Source organism: Cibotium barometz, chromosome 40 (assembly GCF_041138505.1).
Source record: "Cibotium barometz isolate CiBa-2024 chromosome 40, ASM4113850v1, whole genome shotgun sequence".
Lineage (NCBI taxonomy): Eukaryota > Viridiplantae > Streptophyta > Polypodiopsida > Cyatheales > Cibotiaceae > Cibotium > Cibotium barometz.
Window position 1 is genome coordinate 26822431 of NC_141085.1, and position 25937 is coordinate 26848367.

At 44.9% G+C, this 25937-nt stretch overlaps 1 protein-coding gene across 2 annotated transcripts; it reads right to left on the bottom strand.

Annotated features, from left to right (window-relative positions):
• Window positions 1-567: 567 nt before the first annotated feature.
• ELP2 (elongator protein 2) lies at window positions 568-25675 on the bottom strand. 2 transcript variants are annotated; one of them, XM_086779452.1, is made up of 10 exons: window positions 25471-25675; window positions 12740-12827; window positions 6891-6979; window positions 6517-6673; window positions 6262-6422; window positions 5464-6162; window positions 4746-5079; window positions 2009-2220; window positions 1682-1859; window positions 568-1556 (listed from the first exon to the last, which is right to left on the bottom strand). In XM_086779452.1, the coding sequence occupies exons 1-10, from the start codon at window positions 25606-25608 to the stop codon at window positions 988-990; spliced, it is 2625 nt and encodes an 874-aa protein (XP_086635578.1). In that variant the 5' UTR covers window positions 25609-25675; the 3' UTR covers window positions 568-987. The 2 variants fall into 2 exon arrangements, with proteins under 2 accessions (XP_086635578.1, XP_086635579.1); XM_086779453.1 differs by having other exon boundaries at window positions 12740-12823; window positions 25471-25636.
• Window positions 25676-25937: the final 262 nt, after the last annotated feature.

The window sequence follows — 25937 nt, forward strand, 5'->3', positions numbered from 1 at the left end:
CACTTGTGGGACCTTGCTATCTAGAGACCAGGATGGGATCTCACGATGCCCACAAGCCCCCAGTGTGACTCTTCCTCCCACTCCCTCGTATGTAATCTCCCTTGCAGAACAGCCAACGATGGAGGTACCCCAAACAACCCCCCCCCCCCCCCAACCCGTCCCCGCAGCACACTACTTTCCCCTCTAGAGGGAGAGGTGCAATATTCTTAACACACTTCTCAGAGGCACAACAAGCCACCTATTCTATCAAGGTTGTGCAAGAAAGGTGCACGAGATATTACAAGTCTTAGTACTCGCACACACAAGGAAGCACCATTTACTCAACTCCAAAGTCACATTCAAAGGTAAGCCCCTTGCTCTTCCTAGATTTTGTGCTACGGCTTCTACACTACTTTAACTTTTGTTGATGTGCCGACTCAATAATCTTCAAATGTGGCTATATGGGTCTATTTGCTCACATTAATTGCTAACAGGAAACTTGGTTTTTCTTTTTTTTTTGTTGATTCATTGATATGCTAGCATGATGACGATGTTCCGGTCAAAATGGAAAGTGACTAAAAAGCTGGCTTCACAAAGTTGCGTCGAGCTACTGATTGAAGCCAATCTCAACCCCAACACAATTTCGGTGCTACAACAGTGCACTTCCTGTCAGATAGAGCTCATCCAGGCAAGTGTTGTGCAGCCAGCCTTAGCGTGCTGAAAGCCAAAAAAGGCCTACATGATTACTGAAGTTTCATGTGATAGCATACCACCACTTTGAGATTTGCATTAAGAAACTACCAGCTCATAAGCAACCACCCTCCAAGCCCACCCCTTGCACAGTGCTTGATATCATAAAAGGAGCTACTCATAATCTACAAAGAGTTCTATAGCCTTTTGTTTACAAAGCTCTTGGATTGCCTTAGAACCAAAACGGAGTAGTAACCCTGTAAAACTAGGCCTCTTTGTCATCTCACGCAACCATGATCACCCATTAAGATTACACTGTCATCTGCACGTGAGACTGAACAACCTTACAGTATGATCTGCTCCACAAGAAGCCAGTTGCATGTGTTGCAAAACTGGAGCTCCATCTCCCTGCTTCTCATGCTGGCCGCAGGACTGCTCATTCCAAGCTAGGCGGTTGATGCTCGCAACATGGCACGAAAATGCATCAAACTGAAGGAAACGACTACTTTCGAATCCCTCTATTCTGTCCGTACATGTGTGTGGGGTGCTCTTTCCGTCTACTGTACTTGCCAAAACAGGTTTTACTTTCCAAATCTCAAGAAGCCCGTCTTCCATTCCTACGCAAAGCAGATAACCTTTACCAAGAGTACCTGGAGCCCAAGCCAATGCTGTCACACTGCTCTTCAACGGGGGCAAAATCTCCATCTGCTTTGCTATACAAATACCTTCGCCATCCCACACAACCCATATTTTCACGCTCTTATCTCTTGAACCTGTAGCAAAGAATCTATCACAAGGACTCCAAGAACATGCCCATATGATGCGTTTGTGGGCCTCCACCCTGCACACAAGCTCATACGCAGACTGCTCATCTGAACCCTTCTCATCTACAAAAGGAAAATGAGGGCAATTAACTTTGATACAGAGGCAAAGCGACACTTCCAGCACACGTACAACAAACAGTCAGGCCACCGGACACACTCTGTATGCACACGGAGTATATTTCTCTTACTTGTTCTTGTTGCTCGGAAGAGAGAGAAATGGCGATCCCTCGAGACCGATAAGAGAAACCTGTCATTATGTGAAAATTCCATCTGCGTTACAGTCAGGGTGTGGGAACGTAGTTGCCCAACAGCTCTCCAAGAGCCCACTTGCCAAAGCCATATCTCTGCGACATTTGCCGATTGTGCCTGCCAAGAAATCAGGGGGCGCATGAGATGTTCATCATTCTCTCTCAAGATTTTTTGAAAGAAAATCTCACAACATTAACATGTCAAGATGGGTTCCCAGCTACCACCATGTCAAGATGGGCACCAAGTGGCACATAACCCCCAAATACCTTGCAAGCCGTAGCCAAAATATGTCCATGGTGATCACAGCACATTGAAAACAGCTCGTTTCCATGACCATAAAGTTTGTGAGACTCCGGCCATAATGTATTCCAGCCAAGATGTTCCTCGAGCGGTGGTTTGGTAAGCACAGCTGGTAATGCATCAGGAACTGTTTCTATGTTCTCGACATTCAAACCAACACCTCTGGTACTTTGACCTCCTATCGGAAAGGCATTAAACAGACATGTAAATAACAAAGAGAAAAATATTGCAAAATAACTGTTTACTTCAGTTTGGGCTTCTTTTTTGCAAGCATAAGGTCATAGCCCACCGTTTACACAGGTAACTAAACATAACCTACCTTCATGGACAGAGGTTACATCTTATGCAACTGATGATTAATTAAGATTAAGCACAAAACAATGAAGTCCATAAACTCAGAGTTGGGAATTTACGAGTACATCTATGGAAGGTTCCGTATTGCACCAATTATATGAGTCATTAAAGGAACTATCCACGTTGGCCCACTCATAAGCTTTGATGCCACAGGACAGCCAAGTCCCTATGCTAAGGTCTCAAATGCTTGAGGTGCTGCATTAGGCACTCATGTCATCAAGCACCATTATAAAGAGATGGTTAATAACTGCCAACTCATTGGTGCAACAACCATCATTCCCAGTTATGCTAGGCACTCATCAGCACAATGACCTAATTGCCCCATCCAACTGTTCCTAGCTTCAAATACTTTCTCTTTTTCAAGGAGTGTCAAAATAGCACTAACCAAAGTGTGATTCTTCAAACTACTTAAAAGCACAAAACTGAAAATATACAAAGAATAAAAAAAGAGGAAAGGAAATGGCAGCAAAAGACTGGATTTCTCAACCTCAGCTACTCTATATTACAAAACCAAAAATATCTACACTGCATCTTACTAGACCTACTGGAAACTAAACTTCTTCCTAACTTCTCTCCAAAAAGAGCAAGAAACCCTTCTTCCACTCTACTGAATTGAAAGCCTTGAACTGATTTGAATTTATTGCTGATGTTTGGGCTGAATCTGCAACTCTTCTTGACTTGACCTTCTCTCTTTCTTGCTTACTCCCAAAAGGCTTGTAGAAGATGTTTAGAATGAGGAGAAGGTTCCTTTAGGCCAACTAAGTCAGCTAAATTTGCATCAATTTGCGTTGGGCGCATTAACTTGAATTAATCAGTAACGGCATTCACACAGCCGCTTTTGTCCCTTTCTAGATGATAGGGCTCACAAGACGGGTTAATTCCTAACCATGACCCTACCCATACCCTATACATGTCGGCGTGAAGCCATGAAACCTTGTATCAAGTACACGCTTTTATAGGCTAGAAAGCCTTATCTTTGACACATCACATGAAAGGAGGCAATGACACTTGGATAGGCCAATGACATCACTGCTTATCACATTCACACACAAAACAGCTATAAGAGGTTGTTCACACACACATACTTAGTGAGTGTTCACACACACATACAAGGGATGTTCACACACAGACATAGACAAGGGTACACGTACATACTTATCTTTGACACATCACATCACATGAAAGGAGGCAATGACACTTGGCTAGGCCAATGACATCACTGCTTATCACATTCACACAAAAACGGCTATAAGAGGTGGTTCACACACACATGCAAGGAATGTTCATACACAGACATAGACAGGGGTACACGTACATGATGGTTACACACATAGAGACTCCAAAATACCCAACAACACCCGTAACTTTGATTGACTCCCGTACATCCTTTGTACCTGCTCCATACAGGCTACTCTACTCCATACACCTCTGCCCAGTGCCCACATACTACCCAAAGCTGTTGTACACCTACCTACACTGCCCATAAAGCTGTTAGCACCATTTCTTGCTGCCCAGAAGTTCCAGACACAAAACTTTTCAACGTTTTTGACATTTCAAGGCTTTTGGAGTTTTGTTTCGAAATGTTTCGTCCCTCGCTAAAAAAAATCCCGAGGTTTCATTATACATATAATAATAATACATATCCATACACACATACATACATGCATGGATGTAAGGATATATATAAGAGACTACTAGGAAGCATAGTGTGATCACTAAGCTGATAGAAAAACACACAAATTAAGAGGAAACTTCAAGCATTTAGAGTGATAGCATCCACATTCCATATTTCAGAAGTTAAAAGAAGATATAGGCATTTAAAGTGTATCTGAATTTGTGATCATAATTTATGAAATAATTGATTCTTGAATAAGGAGATGAAGAAGATAGAGACTTAGGAAGAAAAAGAAATAGGAGAAGAAGAGATGAAAAAAGAGGAGGAGGAGAAGGGGAAAAGGGGGGGATGGGGAAGAAGGGAGAAGAGGAATGAGGGACACTCCAGAATTTCTAGATCTATCCAGTCATAATGCTCATTCGTTACCATCAAAAAAATTACTCCTTTGAGCACCTTCGCATGTGGGCAGGCTAGTGGAGGTGAACCATAAACTCCTAATAACTATGTTGTGCAGTCAGGTATAGAGACTAGTCTGTAATAGTTATTGTCTCATGGGATGGCAGCCCACATGCAAAGGCAAAGAATGCCTGAGATAATCCCATCACTAAGGTGAGGATTTCAATTTTATCTAAGTTAAGAAACCAGTGGCTAAGTGGTCTGCCTTTGATGTGGAAGATGATCATAGAGATTTATTTCAAATGCATGATACATGTGGGGCATGAGATGATAAAAACCTGAAGAATATATCGGTTTCTGTGACAAGCCTAGAGCAGACATGTTAGCTCCAAGAACTTTAATGTCTTCCGGTCTGACAGATTCTTGGCTAGCATAATATGTGTACCCTTCAATATGCTCTAGAGTCTTGAGAAAAGAAGCTGGAGCTTCAAAAACCCTTGCGACCTTCTCCTCTGCCCCACTTACATACTGGTGGTTGCCCATACCCTTCAGTACAGCGAGGCAATTCAAATCATGTCCATGAACTTGAGGACGAGCTATCTCATGCCATGAGTTTGTCTTCCTTGCCTCATCCAGCTTGCTCCAATCCCATGGTGCAAAGAGACGAGTAGTCTGCCAAAGAAAGTAAATAAGTCAGCATAAGTATCTTGATAACTTAATACCTTGATGAAAACTATGTCACTAGCTACGCATGGATAAACCTGTGCCAAGCACAATGATAACATGACAGAAAGAGGTATATGAGAGTATGAAAGTTTTCTAAAGAGACAACAGAAAGGTAGAAAAGCCATAGCCAATGAAATACACCACAACGTAAAACACAACATACACTGTCAACAAAGATAAACCATCACATGAGGGGGATAAGACTTAGCATGTGTTAGAAAGAGGATGTGCTATGTTGTAGGTCTTCACTGATGAAGAATATTCAGTACCATACCCAATGGGCCAGTACCTACCGGATGATGACTATTTATAAAAGACCTCTTCCTGCACCTGATCATGACTTGTTGAGAGTAGAAACTGGCCGTTTTTTGCCCAGGCAACATCGGCCACAGGACCTGAATGTCCTGAAGGTACAAGTTGAGGCTGCCAATCAGGTATTTTCTTTCCAACATCCCGCCACAGGTGGAAAGACCCGCCAAATGCATGAGCTAAGATGGCATCTCCAGATGGACTCCATGAGCCTCCATAAAACCCAAGTGCAGTATGACCCAGTTCTCCTACAGTCACTTCGTTCACCCACAGCCCGGTTGTTGGATCAGGTCGCCAAATCATCATAGTTCTATCCATAGAAGCTGACAGAATGCTCACTGGCTGAACTTTCCTTGCATGCCTCTTCCCGGTAGAATCTTCTGCCCACTCGAACAGAGGCCATTGCCATCGCACCGAATAAACCCAGTCATCGTGACCAGTTAACAAAGACTCCATGGAAGCTTGCCATAGAATCGATCCTGCTTTGAAAACGGGCCCTTCAATATACATCTTTATGCTGAGGCCTTGCTTTTTCAAATCGTCACTTGCACCACTGCCCACACCATGACTTCTAGAGCCAATCTTCCATATTCTTATATTTCTATCTTGTCCAGAGCTTGCCAGATAAATGGCCTGTTTGGCTCCATCCGGTATAGTGTGTGAAAAGTCCAAGGAGCGAACCCAGTCCTGGTGACCTTTTAAGATGCATGCAGGTACAAACTATATCAACATGACAAAACACAACCAGTGAGTCATAAACACAGGCATAAGCAAGTGTACACTGTCAGCAAAAGCACACTTAATGCTAAACAAGGGTACCTGTCCATGTCTCATCCCGCAGAAAAGACGGATATGATTATCAAGCCCACCCATTGCCAATAAAACATCATGTGTAGAGCCTGGAAGTAGAGCCAAAGCGACAGCTACGACAGCTCTCAAGCCAGTTGAAATGCTTTGAAGAAAGGATAGCTTACACTCTCCTAACAGCAGAAACATGTAGAGATGATGATTCCAACAATGCTCTTATATAGAGTTAAAGCCAGATAAATTTAGCAGAGAATTTTGTCAGAATACCTTCAGCCTCTGCTGAGGGTAATAATGCATTCCATAGGTGCACTGTGCAATCAGAAGAACTAGAGATAAAAAGAGCTTCCCATGATGACAGCATAACTCCTGCAATACAGGAAACAGCTTTCTCATGTGAATTCGGAACCTGCATGACATTTCTCCACTGCAAACAAGAGCAAAATCAAGTTAGGTGTTAAAAAAATCAAAAAGGCGGAAGAAAGAGGGGAAGAGCAAGTACATGCATGTGCACGTGTGTGTGTGTGTGTGTGTGTGTTTGGGGGAGGCGGGGGCGGGGGGGGGGGGGGGGGGGAGGGAGGGAGGGGGGGGGTTGGGGAGGGTGTGTTGTAATTCCCTGGGTCCATGAAGATGATATACCATACCTTGTTCTTACTGTGATTATAAGCCCACAAAATAATAACCCCATCAGCACTTCCAGACAGAAGATATTGTTCCTTAAGAGTGGGTTCACCTGTCAAAAATCCCCCAAGTTAGCAACAATACCATGACCTTAGACAATGCAATGGTTTTTCAGGACAATCACAATAGTATTACATCTAGAATCCTGAGAAAAAATTAGCTACACAACTGCTCCCAAGGTTAAGTAGTATGGTGGCCTAAGCAATGCAATCCTGTGTTGTATACTCTCTAGGCCTCTATGCATGTCCGACATCACTAATCTCTGCTAGTTGGCACGCAGTCCATCATGGACTATCAGCAAGATTAGTGTACCCTTCCAACTTCTATCAGAATTCCATAGCCTCCTCCAAAAGCAGCCTGCATGGCTCTATTGAAACAGTGATTCTCCCTATGAGTCCCCTAGTGGGGACCCAAGAGGAAGCAGTAAAATACTTCCATCAACCACTCATAATGACAGTATGGACAAAGTAGGGAGTGATCATATCAATCCGACCCCACTCACCAGAAAATCTCTGATAAAGCATTTTGAAGATCCAAACTCTCCAAGATAGACCAATGTTTGCCTCACCATCCTACACCTCTAATGTGGACCTCTACATTTACCAATGGCTCCTGCAAGATAATCCTCTGCGTCCTCACTTGAAAACTCAGGTTATGAGTATAAGGTCAAGTTAATGTCCGCGACCAGCGGGGGAAGCTTCAGGGTGGTTCTGACCGTTGTGAGGTGAATCCATGACCCCTCCCAAACATGGTGTGTAGATAAGTAAAATGTATGTATGATGGTATGTGATCAATCCAAGTGACAAAAAACATGGTGGCTAAATGGATAAGAGCGCATGCGTAAAATGAAAATAGAAAGGATATGGGAGACCAAGTAAGTCGGGCGGTGATGCGTTCCAGAATAATCAAGGACGCCGACGAGCTCAAGACAGCGAAAAAAGATAATTTCAAGAGGACAAATGCAAGGGGTAGGCTTGAGAGACCACCGGAGTCAAGCTGCAGCGAAGTGAGTTTCTACAGGTCAATCTTGTTTGGTTGTAGTTAGCAGGCTAGAGTTCCTACAGTTGTTGAAGTTTTGCAAACAAAGGGGTAGTACAGTGTGAGGAAGCGTGGAGTCGTCTACAGCAGAGGGTGAAGGAGAAGCAGAGGATCTTGTAGGAGGTGTGTTTCCTAGGATCCCTGAGATGCAGCTCTGTTAGAGACTTGGACCAGTTCAATGTTTTGCTCAACTGTTCCTTGCTGTATTTGAAGGTGGAGACCTCCAGTGTCTGGCTGCAGAGACTTTCCCCGTTTTCTTGGTGTTTTCATCTTTTGTTTGAACTCGAATCTCAAGGTTGTTGAGACAATGATATGTTTTTGCCTATCTGATGAAAGCAGAGTGTTTTAAGGTTTATGCTATGATGAATGAGTTGATTTGATACAGTTTGAGGAGGTGAACCCCTGAGGGTGTCAATCTGATGACTGGGGACAGATTCTGAACCGGTTCTAACTCAGTCAGAATTTGTTGGAAAGGTATAGTGTTAGCTAGGTGAAAGCTGAGCATCAGATCTATCATCTAAAGGTGTAATGGCTTTGCTTTAGTTTGTATGGGTTGGAGGGAGGTGGTTTTGTATCAAGTCTAACAGTCTGGGGACTATCAGCTATCATCAGTCAGAAGGGTTAGAGGTCTGGTGATATTTATGTGGCAGCTGTGAGTCAACTGCTGTCAACCGAGTGTCTAATATGATGGATACTAGTGTAGTTTGAGTGTTCAGAGTGTCTTGAGGTCTCAGCGGACGCAGAAAAGAGGAATCCTGCATCAGCTGAGTCAATTTAGCCGTCCTTGAGAGGTTGGAGTCAGCTGTGAGCTTGCAGCTGTCAGCAGGGAACCAATAGTATGATATCTTGTTGAGATTAGTGTAGCATGTGGGCCTACGGATACCAGAGGACACTTGAGGAAGATTCTATTTTAACAAAGACTTCTAAGTCAGACGGTTCTGTGTCAGATTGCTGAGGCAGAATTCAGTCTGGTTCAATCAGACAAGGGTCAGAAGAGGGTCGGCAGAGTGTCCAAGTAGACCCTCGGGATGTGGATGTGAAGTCAGCTGATGATAGAGGACTATGGAGGTGATTTCTGACTGGGGACTAGTGGAGGCATTCAGAGGCAAAATCAGACTGTTCTGTGTTAGCTCGGACTTGTTTTGGTCAGCTGGGTGTCAGTTGTGGTCAGGAGAGGCTTATAGGTGAAAGATCAAAGCTTTTGGAGGTGAGGACTGACCTTGGAGGACAGCTGGAGAAGGCAGCTAAGACTGATAGGGAGGTTGGGAGGGTGTTGAGGTATCCAGAGGAGTCAGTTGAGGTAAGAGGACATGTGAGGTCTGGTTGGAGCCCTTGGAGCTGAGATTTAAGTATCCCCCAATTCTGATCCCTTTACTTTTCTTTCTTGTGTGCCTACTGGTGGTGTAGTAGAGGCCATCACCCAACCACCACACATCATTTGGTGGCCCCATTGAGGATCAACAAGGCTCTATCCATCTCAAGTTTGACTCAAGCCTTAGTGAGCATGGAAAATGTTTGGTATTTTCATGGTGATGGACATGAGAATGTCCATGCATTTCAATATGTTGACAACAGACGTAGCTCGAAGGATGATAGGAGGAAAGCACTCTTCCTTGCACAAGGTTTGAAGAAGTATGCCCTCTTGTGGTGGCGAGACTTACATGTTGAGATCAAATGTAGCTTGAGGCTTCTATCCGAAGGTCCCATATGTATGTTTGAAGTTAGTGATGATCAGTATACAACATGGTTGGATGTGGAAAACTTGATCCAGGAAGCTGGTGAACCTGTCAACGACTTTATAATCAGATTTGAGGAGCTTTGGCTCGATTATGTTTCTTTCTTTGACGAGATAGATCATGTGCATGAGATGCTTCAATTAGTTAGCTTCATTCAAAGCTTGAATGACAAGTTGCAGGACAGGGTGTTGCATCAACGATGCCATACATATGCGGAGGCAGTACATCATGCATGTTACCAAGAGCAAGTAATCTTGAAGAGGAAGAAGCGTGCTAGAAGACAAAGTCTAAATGTGAAAAATGAAGAAGGGTTTTTTTGGAGCAAAAGCACGTGACTGAGGATAAAGGAGTAAGTGTGGTTGATGATCTTGCAATGTGTTGGTCCACATATCCAACAAAAGATGGTGAGTTAGTAGCCACAAATGCTTCAAATGCATGTTTTGAGTATGAAGATATGTTTGATGGTGGATTGCATGGTATACTTGATGAATATGGAGATGCCGAGGTTGCATGCAAGGAGTTAAGTGAGTTGCACGTTGCTATTGTGTGTGATGACATGCATAAGTGCCCAGGTGAACTTGATGCAAATACATCAGATGTGGAAATTGACCAAGACTTGGATATGTTTCTAGATGAGGCATTGCAGGACTTGGTAGCATATGAAAGTAAGAGGAAGACACCTCCATGTAATAATACTCAAGGATATGATGCGGCAGATTCTAATGATGATGGCAACCTATTGGATGAAGTTTTAGATGATCTTTTGGTTTAAGATGCTCATAGAAAAGAGTGTCAGCTAAGGCTTGTGATTATGGAGAGACTATTTGTCAGACTGGTGATGATGTGAGTTTTGATAAGGATATGCAGGTGCATATGATTGCGCAGGTGATCAAGGATGAGATGGGAGGTGATTCAAGTTCTGGACTGATGCTGGATATGCAGGTTGTGTCTTTTGGGATGCCAGGAAACTCTTTTGTGGATAGTAATATTGATGAGATGTTTAAAACGTTTTCACAAGTGGAGTGGGAGATCCCTGCTATGTGTTTTAATTTACTGAAATGGGATAATGTTTGTAGACATGTGAATGATTTTGGGTATTTCTCCTATATGTAGCACTGGGTTGGGCATGTTTGAGATGCCATTTGATCCAAGTGGAGCCAAGATATGCAAGGAAAGTATATATGTTGAGGCTATTATTCTTTTTGATCCAAGAGGGTGGATCAGTTCAATTGGATGGCTTTGGAGGCTGGTTTTCTACCCCTTTGAGCCAGGGGGATGATGAAGTGATGGATGATGCCTTTGCTGTAAATAGAATTGTATATAGTGGACTGTGAGAGCAGAGGAGTTCGGAACACCAAGGATGCAGTGAAACACATGAATGTGTTTTATCACCTCATCACATGGACAATCATGAGTCAAATACACATCTTACCAGCATCAAGGCCCATGGGGGTGATTCCACGCATTCCCGGGCCCATATGGCCATTACATGAGTGGTAAAACATGTCAAGATCCTATGCAAAATGATGCATTTTTTTAAGGCACTTTTCTCCATTTTCAATGGCTTGTACTTGATACATTGGTCTCTCCAGCATGGATGCCCAAACCCATCAAGACCTTCATAGTTCACTTAAACTCATTAAAACTTTACTCAAAACTATGCATTTTTGGGAATTTGAGCATACTGTATGAGACCAATCATAGAATACACTAACGGATATGTGATGAAACATTTGCCTAACTCTTTTATTCCATTGCCTGACAGATACCTCAGGGACATCTTCCCTTGGCTCTTGCTCCATCACCTATGACCAAGTTCCACTTATATGTCACATGCACAAGGCAGTGCCATGTCTAATCCCTAATCATATCCCTCATTAGGCAACAATATTCGAGGCATTTAGGGCATCTTCATCAGCATGCATCAGGTCGTAGCAATTCAGCACACACATATCAGGTCAGCAGCAGTAGAATATCAGTCGACAGCATTGTGTGAGAGTCGGCAGCATTTATCAATAATTATGGTGAAGAGTTCGGCATTTTAAGTAACACATGTTATGTTAGAGGACAAATCTGCTAGCCGACCAGCATCCAAACATCATATAAATAGAAGTAGCATCTTTTTGCCACCCAACCTTGCAGACAACCCCACCCTCAATCCCGTATGGACAACTACATATATCCATTGGCCCTCAAAGGCCAACAAAAACCAGAGTGCATGAAATCTTAACTCCATACACTCGTATCATTAACTCCCTGGGAAAAGATAAACTTGGTGGTATGACCACCTCACACTAGCACAAAAGGATCCTTCCACATAGTAGACAATGCACCCTGAGATGCACAACAGAATAAAGAGATGAGGAAGGCTGCCTGCAATGATTGGCAGAATTGGAGGATAAAGTGGAAAAGGAGGCAGGGCTAGGACTTCAAATCCGCCTCAGCAAGCAATCTGACAAGGCCGAGTGCTGGCCTGCTACACAACACGCAATTGCTGCTCATCTGGGGGGCCCTTCTCCCAGGGGATCATTGCTGTCCCAGAGGACCCACATGCAGCTAAAATGCAGCCCACTACCCCCAACAACCTTCTGTCATTTGCAGGATAAAGTGGGTAAGGAGCCAGGCCTAGGACTTCAAATCCGCCTCAGCAAACAATCTGACAAGGCTGACTGCCGGCCTGCTACCCAACAGGCAATTGCTGGTTGCCCCCCTCTCCTAGTGGATCATTTGCTGCCCCAGGGGCGCCCAGTTGCTGCCCATATGCAGCCAGCCCACTGCTCCCCACAACCTCACTGTAGCCACCTGCTGATGCTTGCTCAGTCTTGACTCCCCAAACATAGGGACTTCATTTGGTGCCAAATCTGCTGCCCCTTCACCACACCCTGCTTGCTGTCTGCCATTAGATCCCTCATTGGGTATTTCAAGTCCAATTTTGATTAATAATTTTTTCGCTTGATAAAAACAAACTTTCAATGTTGAAAGAGAAAAGAACCTATACAAAACAAAAATTCCATAAAATAGTGTAATTCTTCAATTACCTTCCTGATGTATTTGACATTTGGGCAGCCATTCAATGCAATTTACCAGATCTTTGTGACCAGGAAGAGTCTGAACAATTTTAGCTGTCTATAAAGAAACAGAAAAGGCTACATGTGAGAGACACTGCAGAGAACAGTGGAAAATGAGATCAAATAGAACAAAAAGAAGTTGAAAAGCTGTTAAGAAACCCATATATATACTGTTGAATAAATAAGCAAATATTTGTTATAAAGCCAAGATATCAGTTTTGCAGCTACATGCAGGCTGAACAAGAAACTACATCTGCTGCTGCTTTGGGACAAACCCATGGATGCAAGTTGCCTTTGCTCTTGTGCGTCTCTCCAATTACTGGGGACCTCGATGCTGAGTGATGGAAAAAGGGAGCAGGCATAGACCTAATCATAAGCTACCAAGGCCCCCGACTGCTGCTAATCGAACCAGGTCGGCCTGCCGACATAAATGGCCAGTTGAGCTGGCCAAAGCGACTCGGCCGCCCATTTCTGAAGCCTGCCCAGTTACTAGAACCCTGACCAGCTGCCTAACACCCACACTACACCATCCAACTCTACTCCCCAGCACCCATTTCTTGTTGGAGTGGAGACAAATGGCACGTGCACACCCTTCAGGTGTACAGTGACATGGCATCATTTCTAGCATCAGAATCATCATCAAATATTTATCAGATATTTATGTATGATTTATCAAGCATTAAAAGCATTTATTTCAGTTTGTACATCATTGTATTGGGCTGGAATGGCACCTACAACAGTGTAAACATCATCTGCATCACATGGTTTATTTTATGCAATTTTTAGGCACATTTTTGGGGCAGCCGACATGCAGATAAAGGCATTTATGCCAGTCGTGAGCATTTGCATCTGGCCGACAGCAGGTAGGCTGGCCGACCAGCAGCCCTCACTCATATATAAACAGGCGCCTCTCCATTCAGCACCACAAGTCCATTTTCAGCAAAGTGTTCTCCATCGTTTCTCCTCCAGGAAGCCTTGGGAGCAGCAGTTCAGCCACACATCACATTCAGTCCATCATCGCATCTGAAGTCAGCATTTCAGCAGTGGTCTTCAGCGTTGTCCTTCCAAGATCCGACAGCAGCAACACGCTGGCAGTCTCAAGGCCTATCACAGCACTTCCTTTCAGATTTCTGGAAGAGGCCTTGGGAGAGTTTTTGGTCGAGGAAGATCACTCGCTTTCTTTGGCTAATGGCACACAGGAGTTTGGCAGTCGGTACTTGGCTGGCAGTTGGAGGTCGGTCAACAGCTTGCCCGCGGTGCGGCCACCCCCAAGAGTCTCAACAACATTGCCTTTGGGATTGCCTTAAGGCTCAGCAAATTCTCTGCATCTTCGCTATTGACAGGGCATCGACCCGGATCATCACTTGGGGTACTGTCGCTTGGGCCACTGAGGCTAGAGTGGTCAGGACTTATGAGGAGGATGGGGGAGGACTAGCCCTTCAGGTCACCCACCATCTTATTGCAGCAGTACCAGTCACAGCCCCACCGACAGGTGACTGGCAACCAAGCTCATGCCAGAGATGGGAGATTTGCAGTAGCATAGCAGCTTGACACATCTATCATGCTAGATGCAGTGACGCCATCAAGGGTACCCATCAGGAGTATATGGCTTGATATCATTCACACCCTCTGCGGTCAGTGGGGGAAAATACAGGGAGGTTCTGACCGCATGCGGAAGCGGTGGGAAACCTTCTTGAGACTTTGGAGGCCTAGCCCTTTCCTCACAGATAGAGGCAGTGACCCCATTTGGCACTACAGACAACCTGTGTGGTTGTTCCCCGCACCCCCCCCCCTATGAGATAGCCTTCTCCTCATAGAGCGGCCAACCGGAGGAGAAGCATCTCTTGTTAGAGCGGCCAACCGGAGGAGAAGCATCTCTTGTTAGAAGTCATCTCCTGTCTTTACCTAGACACCAGGGCCTCTGTTGTGGCCCATTGTAGGTGTTTTCTCATTTTTCCTCACTCCCCGTATTTTTCCCCATATTTTTCCATTTTTCTGTGGCTTGGGTGGCAGTCTTCTAGTGGCAGGAGGACCTTTATCTTGGCCGACTGTACCCGACTGTGTGTGGACACCTTTCTGGTGCAGGCCGACAGTGCATAGTTCTAGCCGATTGGTATATGTGTGGGAGAAGAGAAGAATTAGAGTTAGGTTAATTCATGTGTGGGAGACATACACAGAGAAGCAACAAGGGAGAGAGAGAGAGAGAGAGTTGTGGGGATAAGTCAACTCATGAGGCATGAGTGTGTGACTCCCCTATCACACATGTATATTGCACTAGTACACATAGTGCACTTAGTACATTAAAAGTACTAAGTGTACTATGTACTATAACTTATGGGCTTGTACACACTATAAGGGTGGGCATTATGCCTTTACCCCAACAACCTCCCACTTAAAGGCAAAGTGCCCTTAAGTAAAGGAAAAGAAAAAATCAGCATGTACATGATAATATACAAGGCCATATCAAGGCTGAAAATGGCCTCATCATCCAATGCCCATCAAGTGTCTGCAATGAGCAAACCGCTCCGGAGGCAAACTCTTTGTCAACAGATCAGCCGGGTTGTCATCCGTATGAATCTTAACAAGCTGAATTTGCTTGTTCTCTATCACCTCTCTGATGAAGTGATACTTCACATCCACATGCTTCGTCTTTGCATGAAAAACAGGGTTCTTTGCCAACTGAATGGCACTCTGACTGTCACAATGCAACAATGGAATATCCCCTGTATAACCCAAATCAACCACTAACCGAGATAGCCATAATGCCTCCTTGCAAGCCTCTGTGGCTGCAATATACTCGGCCTCTGTAGTAGATAAGGCTATGCACTTCTGCATCCTGGATATCCATGACACAGCACCTCCTGTGAATGTAAACACATAACCGGTAGTAGACTTCCGGTTATCTAGATGACCGGCATAATCCGAATCCGTGTAACCATGCACTAATGCATCCTGTTTGCCAAAACATATGCACATATCCTGTGTGCCCTTCAGGTATCTCATGACACCTTTCACTGCTTCCCAATGCTTCTTGCCAGGGTTGGCCATATATCTAGAAACCACTCCCACTGCAAATGCAATGTCCGGCCTAGTAGCAACCATGGCATACATGAGACTGCCACAAGCTGAAGCATACGGAATCTTGGCCATATCAGCCCTGTCACTATCCGACTGTGGGCTGTCCATAGCACTGAGTTTCACATATGGAGGCAAAGGAGTACTAGTCTTCTTCCCCCCGTCCATATTGAACCTCTGCAAAACTTTGCCAATATATTCCTTCTGAGACAAATACAACACATGCTGATTTGTGTGCCGAAGTATCCGCATACCCAAGATGTGATTTGCATCACCCAAATCCTTCATATCAAAGGTTTGATGCAGCCTCTGCTTCAAGGCATCCATCTCCTTACGAGATTTCCCGGCAATCAACATATCATCAACATACAAGATGAGGATCAATAGACTGCCATCCAAAGCTTTCTTGGTGTACAAGCAGTGATCTATGTCACTTCTCCTGAATTTCTGGGATTTCATGAATGTATCAAATTTATGATACCATTCTCTTGGTGCCTGTTTGAGCCCATAAAGACTCTTTTTCAGCTTGCATACAAGCTTCTCGTTTCCACTCACTGCATAACCCTCTGGCTGCTGCATATATATCTCCTCATGGAGATCACCGTGAAGAAAAGCAGTCTTCACATCCATCTGAATCAAGTCCAGATCATCATGCGCAACCAAAGCCAACACAGCTCTAAGTGTGGTCATTTTGACCACTGGAGAGAAGATCTCATCAAAGTCCACACCATATTCCTGCTTGAAGCCCTTAGCCACTAACCTGGCTTTGTATCTTGGCTTTGCATCTGGTGCAACTTTGAGCCTGTATACCCACTTGCATGGCAAAACCTTCCTGCGTGCAGGCAAAGGCACCAACTTCCATGTTCCATTTTTATGCAGAGAATCCATCTCTGACTTCATGGCACGCTCCCAAAGAGCTTTGTCTGCCCTCTGTAAAGCCTCCTTATAACATGAGGGCTCCCCACAGTCAGTAAGCATCAAGTAGTCAACCCCTGGAATAAACCTGTCAGGGGCTCTGGAGGGTCTTGTGGACCTCCGTACCCAATGACCATCATTTGCAGGTTGCTGTCCAGCCTGCATATCACCCATTGGTGGCTCCTGTTCCATGCCATAAGGCTGAAAAATCATGCCCGGTATCTCCTCTAACTGTGGTATATCCATAGGGATATCTTCTGCCATCTCTGGCTGTCCATTTGGACCATTTTCAGCACCATTTAAGGGCTGGTTTTCTTGCTGTAATGGCTGATTTACAGCCCTTTGTTGTTGTCCATGATGTCCATCATCATCAAAGATGACTCTGCCAGGCTCCTGTTGCCTCGCAGGCTCCTTATACATGCATGTTTCATCAAAAATGACATCATTGCTGCGTATAATCTTTCTATTCACGGGATCCCAAAGTCTATACCCCATTTCACCTCTGTCACCGTATCCTAGGAATATGCATTTGTGAGACTTAGGATCAAGTTTGGTGCGCATTTCCCTGCGTATGTGCACGTACGCAACGCAACCAAACACTCTCAAGTGCTTGTATGACGGAGGCTTCCTTGTCCATACTTCCTCTGGCACTTTCCCACCAAGCCTCGTGTTAGGTGACCTGTTTATAAGGTGAACGGCTGTCATAACAGCTTCAGCCCAAAAACCATGAGGTAATGCAGCATGTGACAACATAGAACGGACCTTCTCCTGAATGGTCCTGTTCATCCTCTCTGCTGTCCCGTTTTGTGGAGGATCATAAGGAGTAGAGAGCTCCCTCTTGATGCCTTTAGCATCACAAAAGTCCTGAAACTGTTTGGACATGTACTCTCCACCATTGTCGGAACGCAAAGCCTTCAGTGTTTTGCCAGTTTGATTCTCAACTAGAGCAACAAACTTCTGAAACACTGAGAATGTATCACTCTTCAAACGAAGAGGATAAACCCACACCTTGCGTGTGGCATCATCAATAAAAGACACAAAATATTTTGCCCCTCCCAAAGAAAGCTGAGGCATCTCACATACATCTGTATGCACAAGCTCTAACTGAGCATCTTTCTGTCCAAGAGCTTTCTTGTGGGGGCACTGTAGTTGCCTACCATACATACAATGCTCACAAAACTGAAAACTTGAAAATTTTAGAGAAGGCAAGTAACCCAAACGAGACAATTGCTCCATTCCTTTGACACTCATGTGTCCCAACCGGCTATGCCACATAGAAATTTCCGGCAGCTCGGTTGCATTTACATTAGCATGGTGACAAACACCTGCATGCATAAAGTAAAGAGTGTCCACCTTAGAGCCTCTGGCAACAACCAGTGAACCCTTACTAATCTTCCACTTTCCACGACCAAATGTGGTAACATAATCAGCATCATCAAGCTGTCCAGTAGAAAGCAGATTCTTCTTGATCTCAGGCACATGCCTGACATCATGGAGCATAAGCTGTGAGCCATCTGAAAACACAAGCCTCACATCACCTCTGCCAAGAATCTTGCATGCATGGTTATCACCCAAATAAACCACTCCTTCATTGCCAACAGTATACCTGACAAACAAGTCTCTGCAACCTGTGACATGAAAGGAGGCACCTGAATCAATGATCCATGAGTGCATACCATGACCACCTGTAAGAAGTGAATGGGCATCAAGTGAAGACGTAAATAGGACCTCATCCTCACTGCCACCTGCATGTGACACATTGATTTCTTCAATCTTGACTCCACTTTTGCCCTTTGGCTTTACATCTTTGGCTTCAGCTTTGTCTTTGTCTTTGCCTTTTCCCTTTTCTTTTTGATCATTTTTCCATTTGTAGCATTGCTTTTTAATGTGTCCCTTTTTGCCACAATAATGGCATTCCAAGTCCTTTTTGGAGCGAGACTTGCTCCTTCCCCGTTCTTGGCTTTTTCCCCTTTGTTGGGATCTCCCACGTGCATTCATTGCATTGGACTTTCCAACAGAGTTGTTTTTCCTGTTCATCTCTTCTTGAAGAAGAGCACCCTCAACATCTGCATATGACAGCATAGCATGCGAATTGCTAGTGGCTGTCCTGAATGTGTCCCAACTCTCTGGCAAAGTGCATAACAGAAAAGTGGCTTTGAACTCATCGTCCATTGCCAACTTTTGATTAATGACCTGGCTGACAATACCATTAAACTCATTTAGATGGGCTGTCATAGACGCCCCTTCCTTCATCTGAAGACCTATGAGTTTCTTCAACCAATACACTTTGCTTGAGGCACTTTGTTGGGCATACAAGTCCTGCAATCTCTGCCACATTCCCCAAGCTGTCTTCTCTTCACGAATGCTGAAAAGTAATGAGTCTGACACAGACAACATGATAGTAGATCTTGCCAGCTCATCCATATCTTCCCACTCTTCAGCAGTAAGAGAAGCGGGCATTACACCCCTTTCTTTGATAGGCTTGTGCTGCTTTTTCTGGAGCAACACATTGTAGCACTGGGTTTGCCAAATATCATAATTATGCGAGCCTTCAAGCTTCTTGATGTGAAGCAATGAAGAGCTCTCACCTGTGGTTGCCATAGCAATATGCAACCTGTCAATGCCTGACTCCCTGCAAAATGTGCAAACACTGCACCAAAAGCACACAAAGTGCTCACAGTTATTCTCCCAAGCTTTATCTCCCACTGCGGAAGCAAGAATGCAACTTTTCTCCCACTGTTTGTGATGACATCACCAAAATCTGGTTGCTGCAGATTTTGGACAGCACCTTAAATGTGCTCTGTTGCCCTTCCAAAGTACTGTACAGCAGTACCAAGTGCTCACCAATGATGTACCAAACCTGTACCGGCAAGTACAGCAGCTGAAATTGAACCTTTTGGTCACTCAAAACAGTGTACAGCCATGCCAAAACTTGTACAAAACTGTACCAAATCTGTACCAGCAGGTACAGTAGCAATAAATGCTATCCTGGCTGTCCAAATGAGTGAAAATCAGACTTTTACAGTCCCGAACACTGCATACAACAGTTCCGAACAGAAATTGGGCAAAAGCCCCTTGACTGCAAGCTGATTTTTGAGGACTCAAGGCATAAATGTCTTGCCTGCTGCTTTGCCAAGCTCAACAAGCATACGAACTTGAAAAGCCCCTTGATTTAAGTTCAATTGCTGATCATACATGGTACATTGACGCACATGAAGGCATCCAGAGTGTTCACGATGCTTCCCCCTGGCCACATATACATCCAATACATGAAACCCCCTTGATTTACAGGCACATTGAGTGCTTGTAAGGCATCAACACATTATCCACAGCATCAAATGCGATTGCCTGCATGCAAATCAACCAAATCGACACAAAAGCCCCTTGATTTGCACTGCAATTTGCTGCAATTTTGCCCAAATGTGCGATTTCTCACATCATACAGCATGTATGAGTGCTTAATTGCACAATTACATCAAAAGCCCCAAATTTCGACATCCAATTTCCTACAAATTGATCCTGATTGTGACCAATGTCACCCAATTTTGCCAATTTTGCTCAAAAATTGAGCAATTGGGCACCTGTACCTGCTCAATTGATTACTGTACTTGCTCAATTGCAAATCCCAAATAAAAAATTGAAGCAAATACCTCTGAAATTTCTGCAGAAAAGGGGCGTTGAATTTGCTGCTGTTGTATTGATGCTGCTGCTGCTGCTGCTGGAAAACTGTGCAGATGGAGGGCTCTTCAGGCGTGCTGTAGAAGTCTGACTCGACTCAGGTCAGCAACAAAGGGTTGCAGGAAGATGCGCATGCCTACAAGCGAGAGCTTATCTCTCAAGCACAGGTTGAGGCAGAGATGGAGGCGTTGTGTGAGCTTTAGCCGATGACGTATGGAAGCGTGAGCAGTTGTGTGGGAGAATCAGAAGGTGATGGCGGGCGAGACCAGGAGGAGTCGTTCAGACAACAGCAGCGCAGCGCCTCCACATCCGCTTCGCCTAGCGCCAGTCTACGCCCAGCGTTTGTTCGCCAACGCTCGCTTCAGTGGCTCGCTACACGCTGAAGGGCCAGTGATTGCGCCTTCGCTCAACACTTCTCGCCTTCGCTCAACGCTTCTTCGCTCACGCCTGGCGCCAATGATTACGCCTTCGCCTATCCGCCTGCGTGTCTTCCCTTGTGGCCAGGCGCCTCGCCTTTAACGCTGCCTTGCACTATTCGCGCTGTTGACGCCCGCCTGCTGTTGTATTGACGTATGCTGCCCAGCGCTGACAGCCCTGCATTCGCCTTCTTCTCCACCTGCGCCTGGGAGAGCAGCACTGCTTAAGCCAGCTGATAGCAGTCACAAGGTACAACCAGCACAGGGTACGACCAGCAGAATGACCATGGCTCCAGTTGATGGCTCTGATACCAGTTGTGTGGGAGAAGGAAGAATTAGAGTTAGGTTAATTCATGTGTGGGAGACATACACAGAGAAGCAACAAGGGAGAGAGAGAGAGAGAGTTGTGGGGATAAGTCAACTCATGAGGCATGAGTGTGTGACTCCCCTATCACACATGTATATTGCACTAGTACACATAGTGCACTTAGTACATTAAAAGTACTAAGTGTACTATGTACTATAACTTATGGGCTTGTACACACTATAAGGGTGGGCATTATGCCTTTACCCCAACAGTATAGATGCTGGTCGTGGAGAGATAGGCCTGTCGGCTGCCTTTGGAGCAAGCCGACTGCTGCTTGGGGGCCATATTAAATGGCTCCACACCCCTTGTCATTTCTCATCTTGTATATTCCAGGATCTTGTGTATATAGAGCAGACTTACACGCCTCTCTCTCTCTCTCCTTCTCTTGTGCTGTTTTTCTACACTGTTCTTGCTCTAGTGTTTCCAGATTTGGTCATCATCTCCGCTGCGTATTCTGACATGGTATCAAAGCCCTAGGCTCTTAATAGATCTTGGGAGTTGTGTGAGCAAGAGGGGGATTGTTGCGTTGCTGATTGATGGACTGTTCGGGAAGAGGAGAAGCAAGAGGACGGCGGGCTGATTTGCTGGACAGCCACTTGCAAGTTAAGTTCTTCTTTGTTCCCAGCCACCCACCCTTTTTCAGTTACATCCCCGCAATGGCAGATTTGTTAGAGATGGCTAAGAGGCATGTGAAGATCCCTACACTCCCCATGTTCTCGGGGGACCGTCAGTTGGACGGGAACAACTACGGCATATGGAAGGTTATGATGGAATCTGTTCGGGAGTCTTACGACCTTGTTGATTTCATCGTTGTTGGGGTTCCACGGCCGGAAGTAGAGAAAGGGGAGTTACCATCGATTCATAAGGACTGGGAAGCACAGGCACAGTTGTCAACGCCAGGGTCCGTTCATTTATCTTCCTCGACTGCACACCGCAGGTAATCAATCATGTAAAGCATATGACGCTGGCCAAAGGTATATGGCAGCATTCAGCTTCTCTTTATAACAGGGTATCGCCCATGAAGAGGATTTCCTTGGAAGTACAGATGCGGGTTATGAACCCTGCAAAGTCGCCGACGATGTGGGAGCATATTAACAAGCTGCAGGCTCTTCAGCAGAAAGTTCTTCAGGCTGGGAAGGAGATATATATCATCGGAGGACATGGCCATAACGTTGCTGTCGCATTTGCCCTCTCAGTACTCAGCATTTTACTCATCTTTGCATGCTCAACACCATCTTTGTGAGGAGCTTGTGCCCATGGTCAAGGACCAGGAGGAAAGATTCTCGAACCCTCCACAGGGCGGAGATTCGGAGGCCTTAACTGGCCAACGATCGAAAGGCCGTAACAAGGGCAAAGGGAAGGCTTCATCGGAGAAGTCTTTTGAGAAGAAGTCCGACGCTGACTGCGAGAAACTAAAGGCAAAGAGAACCTATAATGATTGTGGCGAGAAAGGCCACTATTGGAGGCAGTGTCCCAAGCAGAACACCGAGAAGAGTGAAGAATCCTTAGCAGCAATCGTAAAGACTCCAGCTTTTGTGCACCTGGAGGTGATGGACACCGATGTTTCATTTTCTTCGGGAAGGGAGGAGGTTGGAGGACTCGCCGCTACGGATACTTAGGAGTGGATTCTAGACAGTGGTGCTTCTAGGCACATGACTCCTTCCCGTTTAGATTTACAGGATCTCTGCAGGTATTCTAGTCACATTCTTACTGGGGATACATCCACTATCCCAATTCACAGTGAGAGCAGGTTGGAGATAGTTCCCAACGGCAGAGGGGGGAAGCATTCCTCCCAAGTGTTGTATGTTCCCACACTTGGTTTTCATCTGTTGTCAATGCATCGGGTTTGCAAGACTGGCATACGGGTGGAGTTTGATGAGCATTTTGTTGCTCCTCGGGACAAGGCAACAAGCCAGGTAGTTTGGGAAGGCGGAGTGGAGAATGGAGTTTACAAACTTTTAGTACTCTCTCTCCCAGGTCCTCAGTTTTGTGATAAATGGCAGTTTGGTAATGGCCACTTAAGTGTGGATATGCTGCAGGTGCAGGCTTTTCGGGACCAAATGGAGGATAGCTTGCCAGTTGATGGTAGCAGTTGGCAAGAACTTTCCAATACAGATGTTGGTAGTTCTTGTGTTCGTCAGTTAGAGGAAACTTTACAGGTAACTTATGCTCTAATGTCTCGTAGTATTCGGGACAAAGAAACTCCTGTAGATGCGGAAGTTCTTTCCACGGGGACCTATTGGAAAGACAGGCAGGTGGTAGTTGATTACTTGCAGAAGGAGGTGGATGTTGCACATTCTCCAGGCTTTGTGGTTCCGGATTCAGAGGGGGTTGGTTACAGGTTTCCAAAGGCCTTGAGTGGTCTTCAGCAGGTTTCCAGGACTTGGCTTCCCACCGTAACAGGTGTTGATCCTTGTGAGCAGTGTGATGCCTCTTTGACTCGGAAGCAGAATGGTTCATTGATTTGGTTGATGGATACCAGATTGGACGGGAGCTTCCTGATGAGGCTATTGAGCTCATGGTTGCAGATGACTCTTTGGGAGGCAGGATTGCGTATCTTGTGGTTTCTGCAGCATGCGAAGGATCTTGGTCTCTTTTACACAGGAGGGGGATTGATGGATGGAGTCCGACTCCACGGTTGGAGTGACTTAGATTGGGGAGGAGATCCAGACACGAGGAGATCTACTTCACGCCCAGGAGCAGTTTTTTGGAGTAGTAAGAGGCAGTCATCTTTTGCCTTGTAGTCGACAAAGGTAGAGTACCAGGCTGCCTGTGGTGCTGCTTCTGAGGTGGTGAGGTTACAGAGGTTGCAGGGGGCAGGATTTGGGTTTCTACACTGGAGGAACCCACGGTCATCCAGAGGCACTTTGTTCGTGAACAGATCGTTGCTGATGACATCTTGCTAGAGTTCTGTTCGACGGAGGACAGTATGCTAGACCTCTTCACGAAGTCGCTATCTCAGACTTTGCTCAGGCGGCACCCCAGCTCCTTGTGGTTGGTTTCGCAGCCAAGAGCTGAGAGGGGGTGTTAGAAGTCATCTCCTGTCTTTACCTAGACACCAAGGCCTCTATTGTGGGTGTGCCTGCCCATAGTAGGTGTTTTCTCATTTTTCCTCACTCCCCGTATTTTTCCCCCATATTTTTCCATTTTTTTGTGGCTTGGGTGGCAGTCTTCTAGTGGCAGGAGGACCTTTATCTTGGCCGACTGTCCGATGTCGGCTACCTTTGGAGCAGACCGACTGCTGCTTGGAAGCCATATAAAATGGCCCCACACCCCTTGCCATTTCTCATCTTGTATATTCCGGGATCTTGTGTATATAGAGCAGAGTTACACGCCTCACTCTCTCCTTCTCTTGTGCTGTTTTTCTGCACTCTTCTTACTCTAGTGTTTCCAGATTTGGTCATCATCTCCGCTGCGTATTCTGACATCTCTCCCCCTTATGATCACTTGTTTCCCGCCATTATATGAGGTGAGGTTGTATCCAGCCCGTCGTGGTTGTACTTAGCCATTTGTGGCTGTTTTTTCATTAACTAATTGAAGGATCATTTTCTCCGGGAAAAAAAAAAGAACAATGTGTTTCATATAGGAACAAAAAGTTTCAAAAGTTGAGGGGTTAGAAACGCGTGAAATATTGTCTAATAAATCATCAAAATCTGGTGTTTTCTTTGACACTTCTAACTTGTAATCTGATCTACCAATTGAAGGTTGGTCCAAAGGTAGCAAAGCAACACTAGATTATCCAAGAAGAAAGACTCTTGCTTGATATGCTTGGTCCTTGTTATGTTGGCAACCGAAAACCAAAAGAAAGACTCTTGACCCCAACACCTACTTGCTTTTTTAGCTTTTCTTTTCACATGCTTGGTCCTTGTTATGTTGAAAAAAAATACCTATCTGGGCATGTTTTGCTTTTCCATCAATGAATATCTAGAACATATGTTTCACATTGTTAACCCATCCAAGATCGCTTTAAAAAATTTGTTCACTAGACCCAAAATATAAAAATTGCTGAAAAAACAAGAAAAAAAGCAAAAATTAACAAGATGAGAAAGAAAAAATGATAACGTAAATCAAAAATTTTAGGAAAAGGAATCAACTTAGTGAGCAGCGCAGTAGTGATGATATTTTCGGCAAGCAAAACAAACAAGTGGTGTTAATTAAATGTAAGGATAGAAGCCCTAATAGTTTCAACGGAAAAAGAAAATTGTTAACAGAAGATATAAACAAAATATGATCAAATTGTGGGCGGATACCTCTGGGCAAAAGATGGCCACAGCGTTGTGGGCGCCAAAGGCAACCAAGTTGGAGGGTCCCCAGGCAGCAGCATTCACAACCCTGTTGCACCCACAGCTGATGAAGACGGGCTCAACCTCTACATCGAGCTCACCCATGTTTTTTTATCGCTGAAAATTTTCTCTCTGCATCTGAATTTAAGGTTGTAGGCTTAAATAGAAGTCTTTATTAGACCTCCACTTTATGCCAACGTAGCATGATGGCATATGTGATGTATTGGTATGGATATTTGTGCTATGACTTGTGTTGTTAATTCAATTATCTCACTATTGGAATGTACTGGTTGACATTTTTGGAGATGAAAAGTTGAACCACTTTACGGGGATCTTTGATGAGGATGAACTTCTAGATGAGGTCTTGGATGACTTCTCTCCACATTCTGTGCTATAATGAAAGGCTCTAGATAAAGTCTTCATAGACAAATTCA

Coding starts and splice junctions, on each gene's coding strand:
- ELP2 (XM_086779452.1), bottom strand. CDS start 25,608: ATGGGTGAGCTCGATGTAGAGGTTGAGCCCGTCTTCATCAGCTGTGGG. Junction 6,980..12,739: donor ATGTCAAATACATCAGGAAG/GTAATTGAAGAA, acceptor GATTTTTGACAG/GTGAACCCACTCTTAAGGAA. Junction 1,557..1,681: donor CTTCCGAGCAACAAGAACAA/GTAAGAGAAATA, acceptor TTCCTTTTGTAG/ATGAGAAGGGTTCAGATGAG.